Source organism: Nelusetta ayraudi, unplaced genomic scaffold (assembly GCF_046127955.1).
Source record: "Nelusetta ayraudi isolate G7.1 ecotype Tasmania unplaced genomic scaffold, CSIRO-AGI_Nayr_v1 ptg000210l, whole genome shotgun sequence".
Taxonomy (NCBI): domain Eukaryota; kingdom Metazoa; phylum Chordata; class Actinopteri; order Tetraodontiformes; family Monacanthidae; genus Nelusetta; species Nelusetta ayraudi.
This window is the reverse complement of record NW_027466259.1, coordinates 29,900-46,384: the sequence shown is the minus strand read 5'-3', so window position 1 is coordinate 46,384 and position 16,485 is coordinate 29,900. Positions and strand designations below refer to the sequence as shown.

Below are 16,485 nucleotides of genomic sequence, written 5' to 3'. Positions count from 1 at the left end.
CTTGGTCAAATTAAATAGATTTTCCTTTCAGTCGCTCAACTAAAATTTCCGATCATGATCTCAATGTAAAACCTTTGTCTTTGGCCCCTGAGGTCGATGCCCTCGTTTGCCACTTTGGTGCCTTTTGAAGAATGCATCCATCTCTTTTTCCTTTTTTCTTTTTTTTTAATTCCAGGAATAAGATGTGTTGTGCAATTGTAATTTTCTATTTGTACTCAACATGTTGTTGTTGTTGTTGTTGTGTTTTTTTTAACCTTCACAGATATAAGCTGCTCGACCCGAGCAGACAAACAAGCCTGCAGATGGAGAACGGGCAAAGGCGGCAGTATCACAGATAGGACAAGGCACAACAAGGACACTCATCATCACAACAGATGGATGCCTTGCACACTTGGTCTTCTGGGGAGATGCGAGTGCCACTGAGGGTAGCGGGAGCGCCTTTTTCCTGCATCCAAAGCAGTGTGTGTGCGCTCTGTGAGCAGCGGATACCGTCTTCTCCCTTGGCAGCATCCGCCTGACGGCCTGTTTTGAGTGATACAGACGAGTTTGATGAGAAGCAGAAACGCAGAGACCCACAGGAGGTGAGAGTTTCCACAGAGCAGAGCAGAGCAGAGCAGGTGGATGTGTGTGCACAAGAGGCCCCATGCAGCAAACGCATGTTGCTCTTGCAAGCTTACAGGCTGATTGATGACAGGGAGAGTGAGGCTTTTAACTTAACGCTGGGGTAAAGATACACTTTTCAGTGGTCCCTTATCAGTCCAAATCTAGCTTACAAACTTCCAAAGGACAGGTGCCCCTAGTCTGTGCACGTAACAAAAACAAGCTATTTCTTGACATAAACCCCCGTGTTAGGTAAATATACAGGTAAGAGGTTGGTAGAAAGTTTTATTGTCTGCGACAAAAAAAAAAAAAAATCTTGACAAGAACATCTGGAACATCTTGCAATATGGCACGTCAGAAGTGATGAAGAGTCACAGCCTAATGCCGAGTAGAATGTCATGTGTGACATAACAGAGTCATATCATGCAATAGAGTAATCTTTGAAACCTCTCTAGTTTTTTTTTTTTTTTTACAGGGTACTTTCTAAAGTTCTTCTCATCACAGTACAATTTTACACTGTGAGAAACCCCCATGTTTAGCAAAGGGGCCTTTAGAGGGAGACAAACGCAAGCGTTTTGCCTGGAAGTAGCGTTGCACTAAAAAACGATGTAAAAATAGGAACCCCAACAGGTGGCACGGACAGATGATACATAATTAAATTCAACAGCTCCCTTCTTTTTTTTATTGGAAAGATCTTTGCCATGGATTAAAGGCTCAAAAGATTATCCTCTGCTTCACTTGTGTGTGCACATGACAGCGAGGGGGGGCTCTGTAAATCTGCGTCCGCCTGGTAATGGTGTGTGTGTGTGTGTGTGTGTGTGTGTGTGTGTGTGTGTGTGTGTGTGTGTGTGTGTGTGTGTGTGTGTGTTTATTCGTGTAAAAATATCATCTCTCACTAAACATATGGATGAGAAAGACGGTACATTACGGACTTCTTATGTCGTGCCACAGACTGCGTGCAGCAAAAAATAAAAGCCGCCTCGGGTTTTATTTTTATTTTCTTTCTTTTTTTGCTTCAGGATGTTCTCTTCCTGTCTGCAAGCGTGCAGTGCTGAAAGTGGGCGCAAACCTAACCGTCGCTGCTCGTGCTCCGGAAATGTTCTCCGCCGATAATCGCGTGTTGCACGCGGTCTCCCGCCACACGGCGCGCTGGGCCTGGCGCCGCGCGCGCGTTGCATCGTCGCCCGAGCATCCCATCAGGCGTCAAGCAGCGCGGGCTGCCCGCGTCTCTGGTGGTGAAGAGCACCTAAAAAGTCATCGCAGCCTTTCCTGTGGGGGAGCTGCCAGCGTCAGCCAAGGCACCAGCTGCACGTGCTTCTGCCAGAAGTGACTGCTGCTGCTGCTGCTGCTGCTGCAACCTCCAATCTGGAGGGGAAAAGAAAAAAAAGAAGAAGAAGAAGAAAAAAAAGGAGGCAGTCTTTGCATAAACAGCAGCCTGACAACCCTGCTGCAAACATCAGCCACGTTCTGATGATTTTTGGTACGATCTTATCGTCCATGTTGCTAATCATTAGCTTGGGACCCCCTGTCAGGCCGTAGAAGGCTCGTTGCCAAAGGACATCAGTGTCATGTATATATATATATATATATATATATATATATATATATATATATATATATATATATATATATATATAAAGGTGAGATGTCCTTCCTAACCATGAAACGTGTGCTGCTCTGCACTCTCCCTGGCTATGACCTTCAATTGTCCACGTGGTGTTTGTTTTTTTTTTTGGTAGATGTAATTTTCATCTGGAATCTAAGCAACACACACTCGGAAGATACTTTAACGACATATTGCTATTTATCCCATGATTTTTTTTTTTTTTTTTAACAATTCTTAGTTGTTGTTTTTTTATTCACAGTACAATGTATATATTATGCTATTGTAATCAGGTTGCTTTCTCTAAGCACAATAAATGATTAGCTTGTATTTCAATGTCGTGACCACGGAGAATGCACAGAGCCATGTTTTTACCGACTACTTCAGGACTAATCAGCCACCTGAAGTGCTAATGCCAAGGTACTGGCTGTTGCTTTGTCTGATATGTCTGAGGATGTGAGTTACTTTCACTCGCAGCTATGCTTCTTTACTGAATTCCTGCCTGGGTTTTTTTGTACATTCGGCAGCAGCGGCAGCAGGGTGAACGCTGTTTAGCCTGAGTGAAATGCATGCCTCTCCCTGATGTTAAAACATATCATTACATGAACACTGAACACTGCTTAGATGGTGTAAAGCCAATACAGAGTGTATGTTTTATAAGATATAAGTTCCATTTTTGTACTTAATACCACAGTGATGAAGCAGACACACCAGAGCATCATATAGAATTGATATATATATATATATATATATATATATATATATATATATATATATATATACATATATTTGTGTATATCATATTTAACTTTCCCTATGCTTTTACTGACACAACTTCTTGCACAGGACAGGTTTTAATGAAATGGCCTGGGCAGGAGTTGCACCCCGGACCTCCAGTCTCAGGTCAGACACGGTCCCACTCTCATATGTCACTTTACTCACAATTAGTGAGCTTACGGTGCACAAATGAATCCCCTACAATACACACAGTAGTTCCAGAACAGCACACAGTCTTCTCCAACCTTTGAGACCACCTCATGGCCTCCTTGTCCATTTTCATGTGGACGGTACAATAAAGTATTCTTTTCCCCAGGAAGTTAAGAACCTAGAACTTGTACACCCCTCTTCCCTCCGTCTGCCGGAAAAGGTCAACAATTAAAACCCGAAACTGAGCATTTGTCCAATTGAAATGCCAAAGCAGTGTGAAAAAAAAAAAATGCGAAACCTATAGGTGATATTATGATATACATATAAGGCAGGCCGTAGTATAAAACGTGCCTTTAAGTGTGTAAATGTTTTCTTTATCGCACGCCGCAAGAAAACGCTGACGCCTCCGTGTCCTGGATGACGTGTGGGCGTTTCGATTGGCGGAATCAAGAATCCAATAAACTGGTAATACACCCCCCCGTAGGACCCGCCCCCTTTTTTTTCGGTTGCTATGCCTACTGCGCGTTTCTGAGTGGCTGACGGTTAGGCGGGCCAATCAGCGTCGAGGTTAGGCGGGCGCTCGCCGGAACGTGTCCGGTTGAATTTCTACTACTACGACCGGGCAGAGCAGCAGAGCCGCTCGGAGGGCACAGCGGTCCAAGTGTCGCACCGTGGTTGCTGTAGGAACGGCGGATGGAAAATGAAGTATAACCGCTCGCGGGAGACTTGATAGAGGTAAACCCCTTGTGTCGGCTTCCGGTCTGTTTCGCTACTGCGATAAATACGAATGGAAACAAACAAAAAAAAAAAAACAACCGCTGTGGTCGCCTCGCCAGAGCCGAGCTAAATGACAGAGTGGTGTCAATATGGAGTTGGCCGAGCGCGGCTGTGACATTGTTGAATTGTAACCGGCAGCAGCTGCGGGCACGTTGTTGTTGGGTTGTTGTTTTTTTTATTTTTTTTTTAAGGTTTTTTTTTTTTTTTTTTTGGGCGGGGGGGGGGGGGGGTGAACGGAGGGAAATATCTGTGAATATTGACAGAGAAACTCCCCGCGTTCGAGTGGGTTTCAGTTATCGGGGGGTACGAATTGGATTTGGAAAACCGAAATTGTTCTCAATTTGAAGGAACCACAACAAACTATGTTTCTGCGCAAAATTGACATCATTTGTCATCGAAGAACATTGTGACAATCCATCCAGTTGTGTGGAGCTGGTGTGAAATATCGAGTTTATCGATAGCATTTTCCCTCTAAGTCCTTGTAATGTTGTTGTTGTTGTTTTTATAAATGTGATTGACTTTCCATGGTCTTGGGTGCGAGGCAGCAGTTCATTCCTTCAAGGCATGGTTGTGATGGTGCTCTCTCTCTCTCTCTCTCTCTCTCTCTCTCTCTCTCTCTCTCTCTCTCTCTCTCTCTCTCTCTCGGGGTGTTTATAAAGCAGCTATAGGAGAAATAGTTTGTCTGTGTGTTTAATAGCAAATGTGTGATGTATTCTGCGATGGGCAGGGAGCCTGGTTGGAAGCATTGCTAGGACTTTAATCAATCAATCGACTCTATTTGTACAGGAGTAGGAAGGGGGGAAGAAACCTAGAGCAGACCCAGACTCCAGAGGACGATCATCTTGCTTTGACTTTTTAAGTGGACTGTTGATTATATAAACTTGGCCTGGTCAGCACACACACAAACACCTTGTCATGACATTTAAAAAGATGAACCATGCACACATTTTAGTCGGGCCCACTCGGAGTACCTGGGGATAGCGAGAGCACATCACAAGGCCAGCTCTGGGTCCGCTGCTGATATATCAAGTTGCCTCTCGGGGGTTTCTAGGTTAGATACAGCCAGAGAGACAACCGTACACGTCTGCAAAAAAAAAAATCACCTGGTCTGTCCTGGATATGTGAAATTGCAGTGGTATAGCGACGGTTTGTTTATCTTTGATGGGGAATGGTAACAAACTGGAGACGCTCTCACTCAGATCTTACTGGCAGACACCTTCATGAGAAGGGGAGACCAGCACCTGGCTGTCAGGTTGGAGGGCCCTTACTAGTTATTCTTTTTCAGAGGCTTTATTGTGGTCATCTCTGTTGAGAAGGACCAGGAACCCTGACTGGGCTCTAATCTGAGAAAATAGTGTTTTTTTCATTTGTGATATTCAGAGTTAATCGAGACAAATAGAGCTAATGATAAGATGTGCTTTAACATCTGCTTTCAGGTAGGCACTCCGCTTCAGTGCATCACTTGTTGTGGATGCGAAACTGCCTCTTTCTCTTTGCATGGTTGGAATTCCCCTAACGTTGCATGATAAATGCGACGTAGCCACTTGCAAACATCAGCAGCTTTAGCCATATTTCCCTCTTTCAGCGCCAACGCCCTCCAGAATGGTGCCAGAATGGTTTATCTCTACCGTCTTGTTTTCAACAGAGAATGGCAGGAGTGACATGAGAGTGTTTTTTTTTTTTTTTTTTTTTTGATAGAACAGAAGTAGACAGCGGCCTTCCCCAGTCGCCTTGGCTTCAATAAGAGTTTGACTGTTTCACCGCTGCGGTGAGTCACAGAGAATGCGATGAGGAGAAAGGAGCCCGAGTTAAGGGAGAGGGTTTCACTATCATTCAATCAGGGGAGGCACGGCGCTGGTGGTGGTGGTCGGGGGGGGGAGCGGGTCACTTGGCTCACCTCTCCTCGGGTTACAGGCATGTTCTTGGCAAGTCGTGCTGTATGTTGATGTTGGGCTGCTGGCTGCTTCCCGACGGTTCGCGTGTGTTCACTACCCTCTCCAGTTTGCCAATACGTACTGTGTCCTTTGCCCGAGGCACAGGTTAGACCAGGGGTGGGTGGGCGGGCAAACCTTTTGACTGGTGGGCCAAAGTGGGTTCTAAAGTTTGACAGAGGGCCTGGACCAGGAGCAGATGGATGGAGTGTTTTAGTGACCCACCTCATAGGAGGAAAAATATATCATTGGATATGTAGGAAACCTGTGCTTTAATGTCTGTTGAAAATGAACTAAAGCTTTGAAACAAAATATGTCTTTGAAGCCCCACGGTATTTAGCTCTTTATTGAAATGACTCTTGAAACACTGAAAAAAAAAAGATGAAATACATCTATTTTATGAATTACTAGCTTACAATCAATATCATTTCTTAAAGTTTGACAGGTCGTCCCACAACTTTGTGAAAATTGACATTTAAGGTTTTGAGTGTCAGCAGACATTGGATAAGAGAGCACAGGATGGCTATAAACCCATAAACTCTGAATCCATGACTCATTTTTTTCCCACCGTGTGCTTTTAGTCAGCTTTTTTTGTTTATTGCTTTGCTCCAAGAACATTCCAGGCTATGAAGTTTTGTCCATCACTGCCTCCGCTATGAAGGCTACTTCACAGCGCCCCAGACACTAATTCATAATTCTAAACTTATGTCCAACCCACATCATGCGAAATACACGGTTCTAATGCTTTGCAAATAGGAATTCCCCCAGACATTGAAAAAAAGTTCTTCTTTCACTTTTTTGTCACGCTCCATTTTTCAGTGTGTGGGCGTGTGACATAGCACACGGTTGTGGAATTCTTCTCTTTGTGATGTCATGGAGGGCACCAATGCCCATGTCGTTGCCACTAAACTGGGAGAGAGAACCAAGTGACCAGCTGAGATGATTGCAGGGGAGGTTGGCCGTGATCTCTGCCGACACTTGCGCATCTTCCTCCGTACGCCAGTGCAGCTGATTTGCATTCATATCTAAAGTATAAGAGTAATGGAGTTTGACAGAAAACAGTGGGAGGTGAGGAGGAAAGAAACAAATGTCACAAACAAGTGGAGTGAGTCCACAGTTTTTCATTTAAATTCTTGAATTTTTGCTGAAGCATCGCTGTGTCTGACAGACGGTAACCTGCAGAACAGGTCTTTTATTTATATATTCATGTGTGCAGGACCGCTCATGTGTACACGCTCGCAGCCATGTTTGCTTCAGCATCAGGACTTTAACGCCTGTCTTTTTTTAGCCACGGGTATAGTTAGGGTTGAACATTCACAGATGTGAACAAACTTGTTGGTTCCCTTGTGTTAAAGAGAGAAAAACCCACCGTGGTCACTGAAATAATGTGAATCTGACAAAAGTAGTAATAGATTTAAAAAAAAATAGCTAAAAATCCACTAACTGCTTTTGAATTGTTGTTCAACCAAATAATATTTTTAAAAAAACAACAACAAAATAATGAAGCTTGCCTACCAAAATGATTGCACCCTGAGAAAACATTGAAAATGTTACGTGTTGACATGTAACATGCGTCCTGTCATTAGCATCACAGGTGTCTTCGAACTTGTAATCAGCCAGTCCGCCTATTTAAAGGGTGAAAAGCAGTGACAGTGCTGCTTGGTGTGGTGGTGTGTACCACACTGGACACGGACCACAGAAAGTGAAGGAGAGAGTTTCAGGAGCTTGGAAAGAAAATGATAGACCAGCATGTCGAAAGGTAAAGGCTAGAAGAGCAGCTTGGGGTTTCTGGGACTGCAGTTGCCAACATCCCTGGACGTGGCCGCAAGAGGAAATTGACGAGGAAGTTATGTTCTGGGGCGGCTTAGCTTCATCTGCCACAGTGCGTCTTGAATCTGAAGGGTACAACAACAAACTCTCAAGACTGTCAAGTCGTATCTCAGTCGTAGTCACAGGTCACAGGGGGCTGCAACACGATAATGACCCCTAAATGAGCAACTAAAAGTCTGGAGAAGACACCCTTCACACCTGAGACAGCTGGAGCAGTTTAGTCACAAGGAGTGGACCAAATTCCCTGTCGTCAGGTGCAGAGGTCTCATTGTGAGTAACAGAAATCGCCTGATTGCAGTGATTGCCTCAAAAGGTTGTGCAACACAGTATTAAGTGAAGGGTACTTTCATTATTTCCTTTTTTTTTTTCTTTTCTTTTTTTTTTAAATGATTCCTTTGAAGCACAATTCAAAATCAATGTCTGATGTTCAGTCGATTTTTATTCATCACTACTTTGTCAGTTTCAAGTTGTTTCAGTGACCATTGTGGGTTCTTCTTTCTTTATCCGAAGGGTACCAGCAATTCTGTCCACGTCTGCATGTGATCCTCTCACTACCCCGACAGACTCTCCCATAACATACGATCCGGTGCCAATGACAAATATTAATTATGCATGTGCACTTCTTATATGTAGGCTTCAGTGCTGCGAGGTCTTTCCTGATCTTTGCCAAGCAGGCCAGAACCCAGAGGCAGGAAATGTGTGGCAGGAAACTGTAAAGCTAACTTGTTACATAACGCACGGCGAAGAAAAGACTCGACATGCGGGTCCAGTGCGGCTCTTTGCTCTGAGCTGCTTTTACCTTTCGGTTGAACGTCCAGGGGTTAATGTGACTTTTTGCCGTCAAACCTCGAAATCCGCCTCCGTGAAAAGCCCGGACGGGCGACTGAGGTTGTGACTCGAGCCCTGCCAAGGCCTCCGCACGGCAGATGGGTGGGGTCCCGAGGCAGGGTGGAGGAGTGAAGTGCCCTGCAGCTCTGGGCCTGGGTCTATTTCTAGGTTACTGGTTCAGTATTCTATTCAGTATTCTCCCCAAGGGCCACAGTGGCGGTGAAGATATGAGTCGCCAAGAGAATTCTCATGAACACAAGCGTGTATTTACATCTTAATTACATTTTATCTTGATAGAATGACGGTGGGGGAAAAAAAGATTAATTAACTCTTTAATAAGACGGCATCTATTATAATGGTTGGCCTTAGTTGTAATTACAGCGGGGCTGCATATTGGGGTTGCTACAGCTACTACTAGTAAGAGGTATTTTTTTTACATTCATCAAGCTGGTTAAAGCCAGCCAAGTAGAGCTTTAATATCCAATAGTGACAGTCTGCATACGACTACATAGATGAACACACACACACACACACACTCACAGTATATACACTATGTAGTTGCATGACACGTGCATGTACTTGGCAAAAATCACTCGAGCAGTGAAACACGAAGCCCGCTGCATACCTGCAAGATCCAACAAAGCAGTCCAACCTGAAAGCCATTTGCAGGAGGATGCAAACAGAGGGCTAAGTGTTGCTGTCTTATTGAGATTTGTGGATCGTGTTGGACAATTAACATCTTGACGTTGGCTGACATGTAGCCACTCTGCAATCTGCGCGCCACCTTCCAGTTTGTGCCACCGGCGTTAAGAGAAGAAACATGGGAACTTTGAGAGAAACGTGTGGAGGGACTGCAGTTGCACCGAACGACAGTGAAAACAAGCAGAGTGCTGGGGTGCGGTGCGAGTGCTGGGCAGCTGCTCCTCTCGCCGGTGTCTCTCTGTGCATGGCCGCTGTTGTCGAGACCCTGTGCTGTCACACTCCCGGTCATGCCAGGGGCTGGGAAATGATGCCCGCCTGGCACGTTGTCATAGACTGGTCTGGACTGTGGCTGCGTGCTGCAGCAACAAAAAGCACATTGAGGCCGGGACAATGGGGAGTGGTGAGGCTGGTTGGGATTTATCGCTCTGCTCTCTCTTTGTGTCGCGGCCTCCTGTCTTTTGTGCTCGTCTGCCTCACTGTTTTGCTCGGGCGCGATCTCCGAAACGGAGCGATTATTGGTCTAAAAAGGGATCCCTGCGCGGCGTTCCCTGCAGTCATTAAACACAGGGTGTGATTCTGTCATCAAGTTTGTTGTGCTGCGGCTATTGGCCGAGGCGTTAACTGCATCTGGTTTGAGTGTGTTGTTGCTTTCGGTGACGCACGTCAGCCTTGTGGGCCTTGTGGGCGCTGACAATCTGGGAAAGCTGGGTCGCACTGGTGCTTATTTCCATAATAGTGACAGAGTTGAATAGGTTCACTGTGGCACCATTTAAAAAAAAATAATAATAATAATAAAAGATAAAAAAGACATCTCATGGTATCACAGCCCGGCACTGAAATTCTGCTTTATTTTTAAAGACTAATTCTTTAAGAATATACATAAAACTAAGAAATATGAATTCTACTCATGTTTGTAACGCAAGTATTGGAGCTGTAAAAATATGCCCACTATATATTTGTGGTGCTCTACCTGTCTCAAGTGAAACACAGAATATAGATGCATGTGCTGCATACTAGACACTACCTGCGTTTCCAATAAAATCCATTTACACACGTACTGAGCACTTTATTAGATGCAGGTCGTACCTAATAAAGTGCTTGCCGAGTGGTTGTTTCTCCACAGTAGCCCAGAACATAGATCACCGCTGCTGGTATAGGAGGTGAGGTCGGGAAACATGGATCAACATGGACAATATTTGCAGTATTCTTCCTCACCACTAGCTGCCACTAAATCCGTCACACTGGGCCTTTGGAGGCTGTGCTCCGAAAAGAGGAGGACGGTAAACAACACTGCAATGTATTATTGTAGTCCTGCAAATGACAGCGTCTGTATTAAGGCAGTATGAGTGGACTGTGCAGTTACAGCCACTGTATAATCATTTCCACAGTATGAGTCATCTAATGCCATTGTTTGCAAGGTCAAAGGTCTAAAAGTGTCGGTCTAAATGCCCGTTTATGACATATTTATGTGTTTGTCATTGACATCCAACCACCTGTGCAACCTCCTCGCACCAGCTGAGATGTTGATTCGCCTAGAATCTTAAAACGCAGATCACATCATGTGATGCGACGATTGAGGACCTTTAAACCTGGTTGGTTTTTTTGTTTTGTTTATTTCGAGTTGAGCAGCCTAGGTTCAGACTCAGGTCAGCTGATGACTCTTGACCTTCATTCACTCAATGAATGCCGCGACACGCATTGAAAGCTCCCTCTTGACCATATGCCGTGACTCGTGTGTGTAGCCTGGTGAGTGAAGGCTTTCACCCTCGCTGACCCACTGGCTGCTCACCTGTTGTCGTGACAACGGCTGGTGAGGATGTAGACGAGTGAATTTGGTGATTCCTTTTTGTGAAAATAAGTAAAATTGCAATAAGTCAAAACTAAGTGTTGGTCACCTATGCGTGTGATGATGATGATGATGATGATGATGATGAATTCTGCAGGGATGCAAGGAGTTGTTGGAGTGAGAGTGTCGCTAGGCCTGCAGGAGGAAAGGTTTCAAAATTTCCCCCCCCCAAAAAAACAAAAAAAAAAAAGAAGAAATAAAATAAAAACAAAAATTCAGACAAAGTTCCCCTGGTAAAGTGTGTGCATGAGCGGCCGCGGCAGCGAAGCATCTTGCGGCGGTTGACGGGGCGTCGAGTGGCCGAAGCGCTGTCAGTGGTGGCGAAAGGAGAAATCGTTGCTGGCACCGAATGACTTCCCCTCCACGCCGTGTCAAGTCAGGTTTAGAGCCAGCGCGAAAGGGCGCAGGCCCGGGTCGATCTGAGCGGCTGCATCTCTGGCAGCTCCAGCTGAGGTGATTTTAATCACTCAAACGGCTTCCAGAGGAGATTCATTCGTTTCTCGAGGATCAATAATGCAAATCGTGAAATAGGCATTTTATCACTGTATATCTAGCGCTGCAGAGCGCCATGATGGTGTTCCTCTCTGGGAGGATTCATCACTTCTAGTCAAGACAGCCGAATCTCACTGGCGCCGTGTTGAACTAAACCTGGATCACTTTAGCACCATTTTGCAATTAACCTGATTCCACATGGAATGTTTCCAAAACCCGCTGGCTGTGTCTTCGGTATCCATTTGGTAAAGAGCCCATGTAAAGTATCTGGAGAGTGAAGACCAGACCTTGAGGGTGATTGTGTCAATCTCTTGTCCTTCACGTTCATCCTAGCCAGGCGTCCTCGTCCTTTTTTGTGGTTCTGTCACAAACTTGAAGGAAGACGACTGCGAATCAAATCCAAAGACCTGAATCATGTTGCAAGCGCTCGTGATGGAATCCAACCGCTGACGCATCTCATGCATCGCAAACATCCTAGCAAAAGCCTTCTGTGCTCTCGTGAACAACTGGCAGTAGAAATGGTGCCCCGATGCTAACAACCAATGACAAGGTGTCTTATCTGTCAATGTAATTCCACAGTTTATCTCTCAAATTACATGATAATAATGCTGCAGAAGACATTCTGGTTGAATGTTGAGACCTGAGGTGTGTCTGTATTTTTTTTTTAATTATGTTTTTGATGCATCAAGATTGGGTGGAGGTGTTTTAGATAGATGGATGGATAGATGGATGGATGGATGGATGGATAGATGGATGGATGGATAGATGGATGGATGGATGGATGGATAGATGGATGAAGACTGGAGGAAGATTCTGCCTCAAGGCTGCTGCCATCGTCCAATATGTTTCCTGGACATGTTGAGAGTTTGGGCGATGCTGCCACTGGGGTCCACAATAAATAATAAGCCTTTAAATTTTGCCGCTGCCATGCAACATTTATCCCATCTAACTCGCTGCTCTCACAAGGTGCTTGATTCCCGAGCCAGCATTTCCGAGTAGTGCCTTCAGAGCATAATCTGCATGGTCATAGCACCCGGTTCCATTTTTTATTTTCAGCCAATAAAAAAACAAAAAAAAAACAACCCCTCTTTATAATGTTGGGAGAGACCTTTCTTATTTCGTCTCTCACCCTGGGCAGGAAGCAGATGCGCGAGGCGTCTCATTGTGTTGTCCTCACCTCGTTCCATTCAGACAGACGTCTGATGTAAAATCTCTTTTCTGGCAGAGGAGAGAGAGAGAAAAGGAAACGGCACCAGAAATACTGAGTAGGCGTAGAGGAGGCTGCGCCATTGATTTCCTCAAGGAACTAAACAGATTGTGGATCTTTTTTTTTCTTCTTCTTCTTCTTCTTTTTTTCGACTTTCTCGCGAGTGTCACTTCTTTTGTGAAGTCCTCTTCTCCTCCACGGCAGCCGTCTGTCCGTCGTCAGGCACGGCGAAGGTCGGACAAGGTCAGCGTGCGTCCGTGCCATTTTAGTCCACTCGCAGCGCGGCCGAAATCTGTCCGCGCAAACGTTTTTGCTCTGTGGATGGTCTCGAGCTGGAGGAAGGAAATCAAGGTCACCGGCGTGTCCCACTTCTCGGTCTTGGCCTCGGAGCCGACAGCGGCCCAACGTTTGCTCCAGGCCAGATGGAGGAAGCAGGATCTCATCTACGTCTGTGCATCCCCCCCTCCCCACCCCCCCCACGCCCCCCATGCTGCGATCCACACGGGGGTCCCGGTCTGCACAACCACAATCTGGCTGCGTGTCAGTGTGATCGGAGTGCAGATCGGCGTTTATTATGGAAATGTTGCACCGGGGATGAGGGGAAAAGAAAACATTTACGTCAATGTTTTCTATGAACGTCCTATTGATGCCTTGTGTCCTGCTCACCTCTGTGCAGGACTGAGCTGCATGGCCAAACAGAATGTTGTCTGCAGGGGCCCTCAGGCCTCCCAGTCCCACTGCTGAGCTAATTAACAAGGTGTAAAGTGTGTGTGTTTGTGTGTGCGTGTGCGCGCACGGGTGTGTGTGTGTTTGTGTGTGCATACATAGGTACACAGCTGCTCGTGCTGCGACTGATTTTATGGGGTGTCGCAAGCTGATGCCGGGTTACCACAAGCTCAGTTTTTGCTCCGACAGTGAAGGGGCTGTCGTCGATACACACACACGATAAACAAATACACTGAAAAACAAGAAAGCGACTGTGGTGCTGAAAGAAAAAAAAAAAGAGGTGAAGAGTGTTCAGATTGCATTCGAACTGTCTTTGCTATGAAAAAAATCTTCAATTTAATTTACATTGATTGTAATAATCAATAATAATCGATCAATGAAACGTTCTTTCTATCGCACCTTACAGCAGCCAAACGGTACGCAAGGTGTTTTCCAGAGTAAAACATACTGAAAAGCATTACTTTCAAAACATAGTTAAAACACAAAATGACCGCAAAATGCGCAATTGTAAAACAAGAATGATAACAAGTTCATCTTCAACTCGCTTGTGCTGAGCAGAACAGACTGAACGGGTGTCAGCTGTTCACTCGGGATGGGGGGAGGGGGGGGTTTGCACGAGATTGAAACGGCCGTCGTCTTTGAGGTCGTGCTCACACCTACTAGTCCACTTCGTTTGTACGCAGCAGATGTCACTTTTTTTTTGTTGTTGACAGTTTGCGTTCAGAAAGTTGAACCTCAAACAGGCCCTAAAGGTCAACCAGAGTCTGTTCTCCCGTCTGTTTTCTCTAACTGCTTACTCTTATGCTACGCTAGCCCACTTTCTATCATGTCTAGTCAATAAATGATTGAAAGTATTGAATTTAATTGTGTGTCCTGCGAAAATAAATGCTCAAATAAATTTTCCATATACATACATATGTATATATATATATATAAATAATATATAATAAACTGCCCTCAGTCCACTTTTGGGTCGCAACCCACCAGTTGAGAAACACTGTTCTAAGAGTTGATTGTTAGTTAAGGCACTGGAGGAAGTGAGAGGCTATCTCTATAGACTACGTTTGTAAAACAACCTGCTGCAGCCAACTGACTTCGCCTTCCGCTGCCAACACAGGAAACGACGCGGCGATACTGTGCTTCCTGTGATTGGTGCCACCGCTGTCAAGCAGACTGGAGCGAAGGCTTGCAGGGTGTGCGTGTGTGGCTCTGTGAGTCTGTCTGAGTTTGATGTGGACGCAACCACTGGCAAAGAGCACGCCATAATAAATACACCACAACAAAACCATTCTATTGGGTTTATCTTTTCTTTCTTTCAGTAAAAAGACATGTTAGCGCAGACAAAATCCACGACTGCTGCGATATTTGCATCTTAGTTTCGTCTATTTGATCATGTGTGCACACGTGCAATCAGATGCACAGAGACCCAGACAGAGGAGTAGCCTGAAGCTATGAAGCTTATATATTTCCACCCTGTCAGATGCTGCCAAAACAACATAGCAAATGCACAACGTGATTTCATAAATGAGTCATTAACCCAAAAAAACATAACAATGAGCTGTTGTTGCCACGTTACGCGGCCCTGGTAATCACCGATAGTAAAGCTCCACACAACACTGTGATACAGCAAACCCACAGAGAAAAGGTTTCAGGCTGATTCTGTCCTGTCAGGGTCTCTCCATCGTCTCCATCTGCTCTAATTTGCTTTTAAAGTGCACAATACTTTCTTTAAGATCATCTGACAGGCTTTTTCCATCACTTCACCCCAGCAGCTGAACTACATATACGTTCCAAGTATGATAGAAAAACTTGGTTGTTGAAAATGAAGTGCCCATCCCTGTCCTCCAAGAATGCACGGTTATTTCCAGCTGTGCAGATCCTTCCCCTGCAGTTGGTCACTGCATTTTAATGCTCCTAGTGTGTTCAACAGTTGATTTGTCTTCTCAAAGCCACCACAGCTTCTGGCAGTGAATAAACAAAGCTCCGTGGTGTTGCTCACTCACAGCGCACATCTCAGCCAATCAGAGGTGAGAACAGCGGCGCTCCCACAGCGGTGATCGTCCACTCCCTGCCGCTCCTCTGCTTCCTCCTCCTCATCGATTTTTTTCCCCTCGGCCTCCTCCCCGCTTCCTTGCTCGCCTCCCCCTCCCTCCCCTCCCCTCCCCTCCTCTCACTTCGGCCTTTGAAGTGATTGGTTGAGTCCTCCTCAGGTCTCCTGCGGGAGACTTCCTTCCCACACAGGCGGGTCTCCGGGGCCTCCGTGAAGTCAATTCCCATTAGAAGAGTGTTTCTGCTCGGTTTGCGGGGATTTCCGTGTCGCAGCTCACTCCCCGGAGTGCACAGAGTCAAAATGTGTACACATTTTAAAACTCTCCATTTCTCAAGACTTTGTCCTGCTCACTTTTGCAAACGCCTCCATTGCGATGGGGGAAAATAACCGCCGTTTTATTAAGTTTTTCTTTTCTCTCTGCATGGCCTTCACAGGTAGCTGCAAGTCTCTGAAGACAAGGAGGAGGAGGAGAAGATGGCTTTCTTTCAGAACAACTTCTGGGTGAGTGCAACGTTTCCCAAATGCTTTGTGATGTGTCCAGTGTGTCCTGCGTGTCCAGTGGTGATGGAGCCTCCGTAATGTGTTTCCGGTCTGTTGCATCCAAGTGGACCAATCAGATCTTTGTTAATCCAGTTGCAATCGGCACGCCACCGCATTGCCGGTCTGGCATCCACTTCTTATAAAACATCCACGGCTGGGGACTCTCAAGGTCGACTTGCAAGCGCCAGCCTGTCCGTCTGATGTCAACCGAGAGGAAGGCGAATCCCAAAGGTGACCACAACACGGCGGTCACGTGGGGGGCGGAAGCAAATATTGACGGAGCGGTTCGAGTTTGAAAAGCCTCGCGCTCCAACTCGCTCCGTTTCATTTGCAGCACGACGAGCAAGAGTCGACGTGCGCCTCGTTTATATTCATATCAAAGTTCAGACTCGTCTGGCTGCTTGGAGTTTGGCCTCCTGCTGTTGA

The 16,485-nt window shown here is 45.7% G+C and overlaps 1 protein-coding gene across 2 annotated transcripts in view; it reads left to right on the top strand.

The window, feature by feature from the left end:
• The first annotated feature begins 3,733 nt into the window (after positions 1 to 3,733).
• Positions 3,734 to 16,485, top strand: part of fcho1 (FCH and mu domain containing endocytic adaptor 1) — a 38,194-nt gene continuing 25,442 nt past the window's right edge. Inside the window, exons 1-2 of one of the 2 annotated variants that reach the window (XM_076016023.1) lie at positions 3,734 to 3,865; positions 15,954 to 16,020. In XM_076016023.1, coding sequence (XP_075872138.1) covers positions 15,994 to 16,020 — 27 coding nt within the window. In that variant the 5' untranslated portion in view covers positions 3,734 to 3,865; positions 15,954 to 15,993. Of the gene's footprint in view, positions 3,866 to 15,953; positions 16,021 to 16,485 lie in introns of those variants that run through there. The other variant, XM_076016024.1, reaches the window with a different exon arrangement.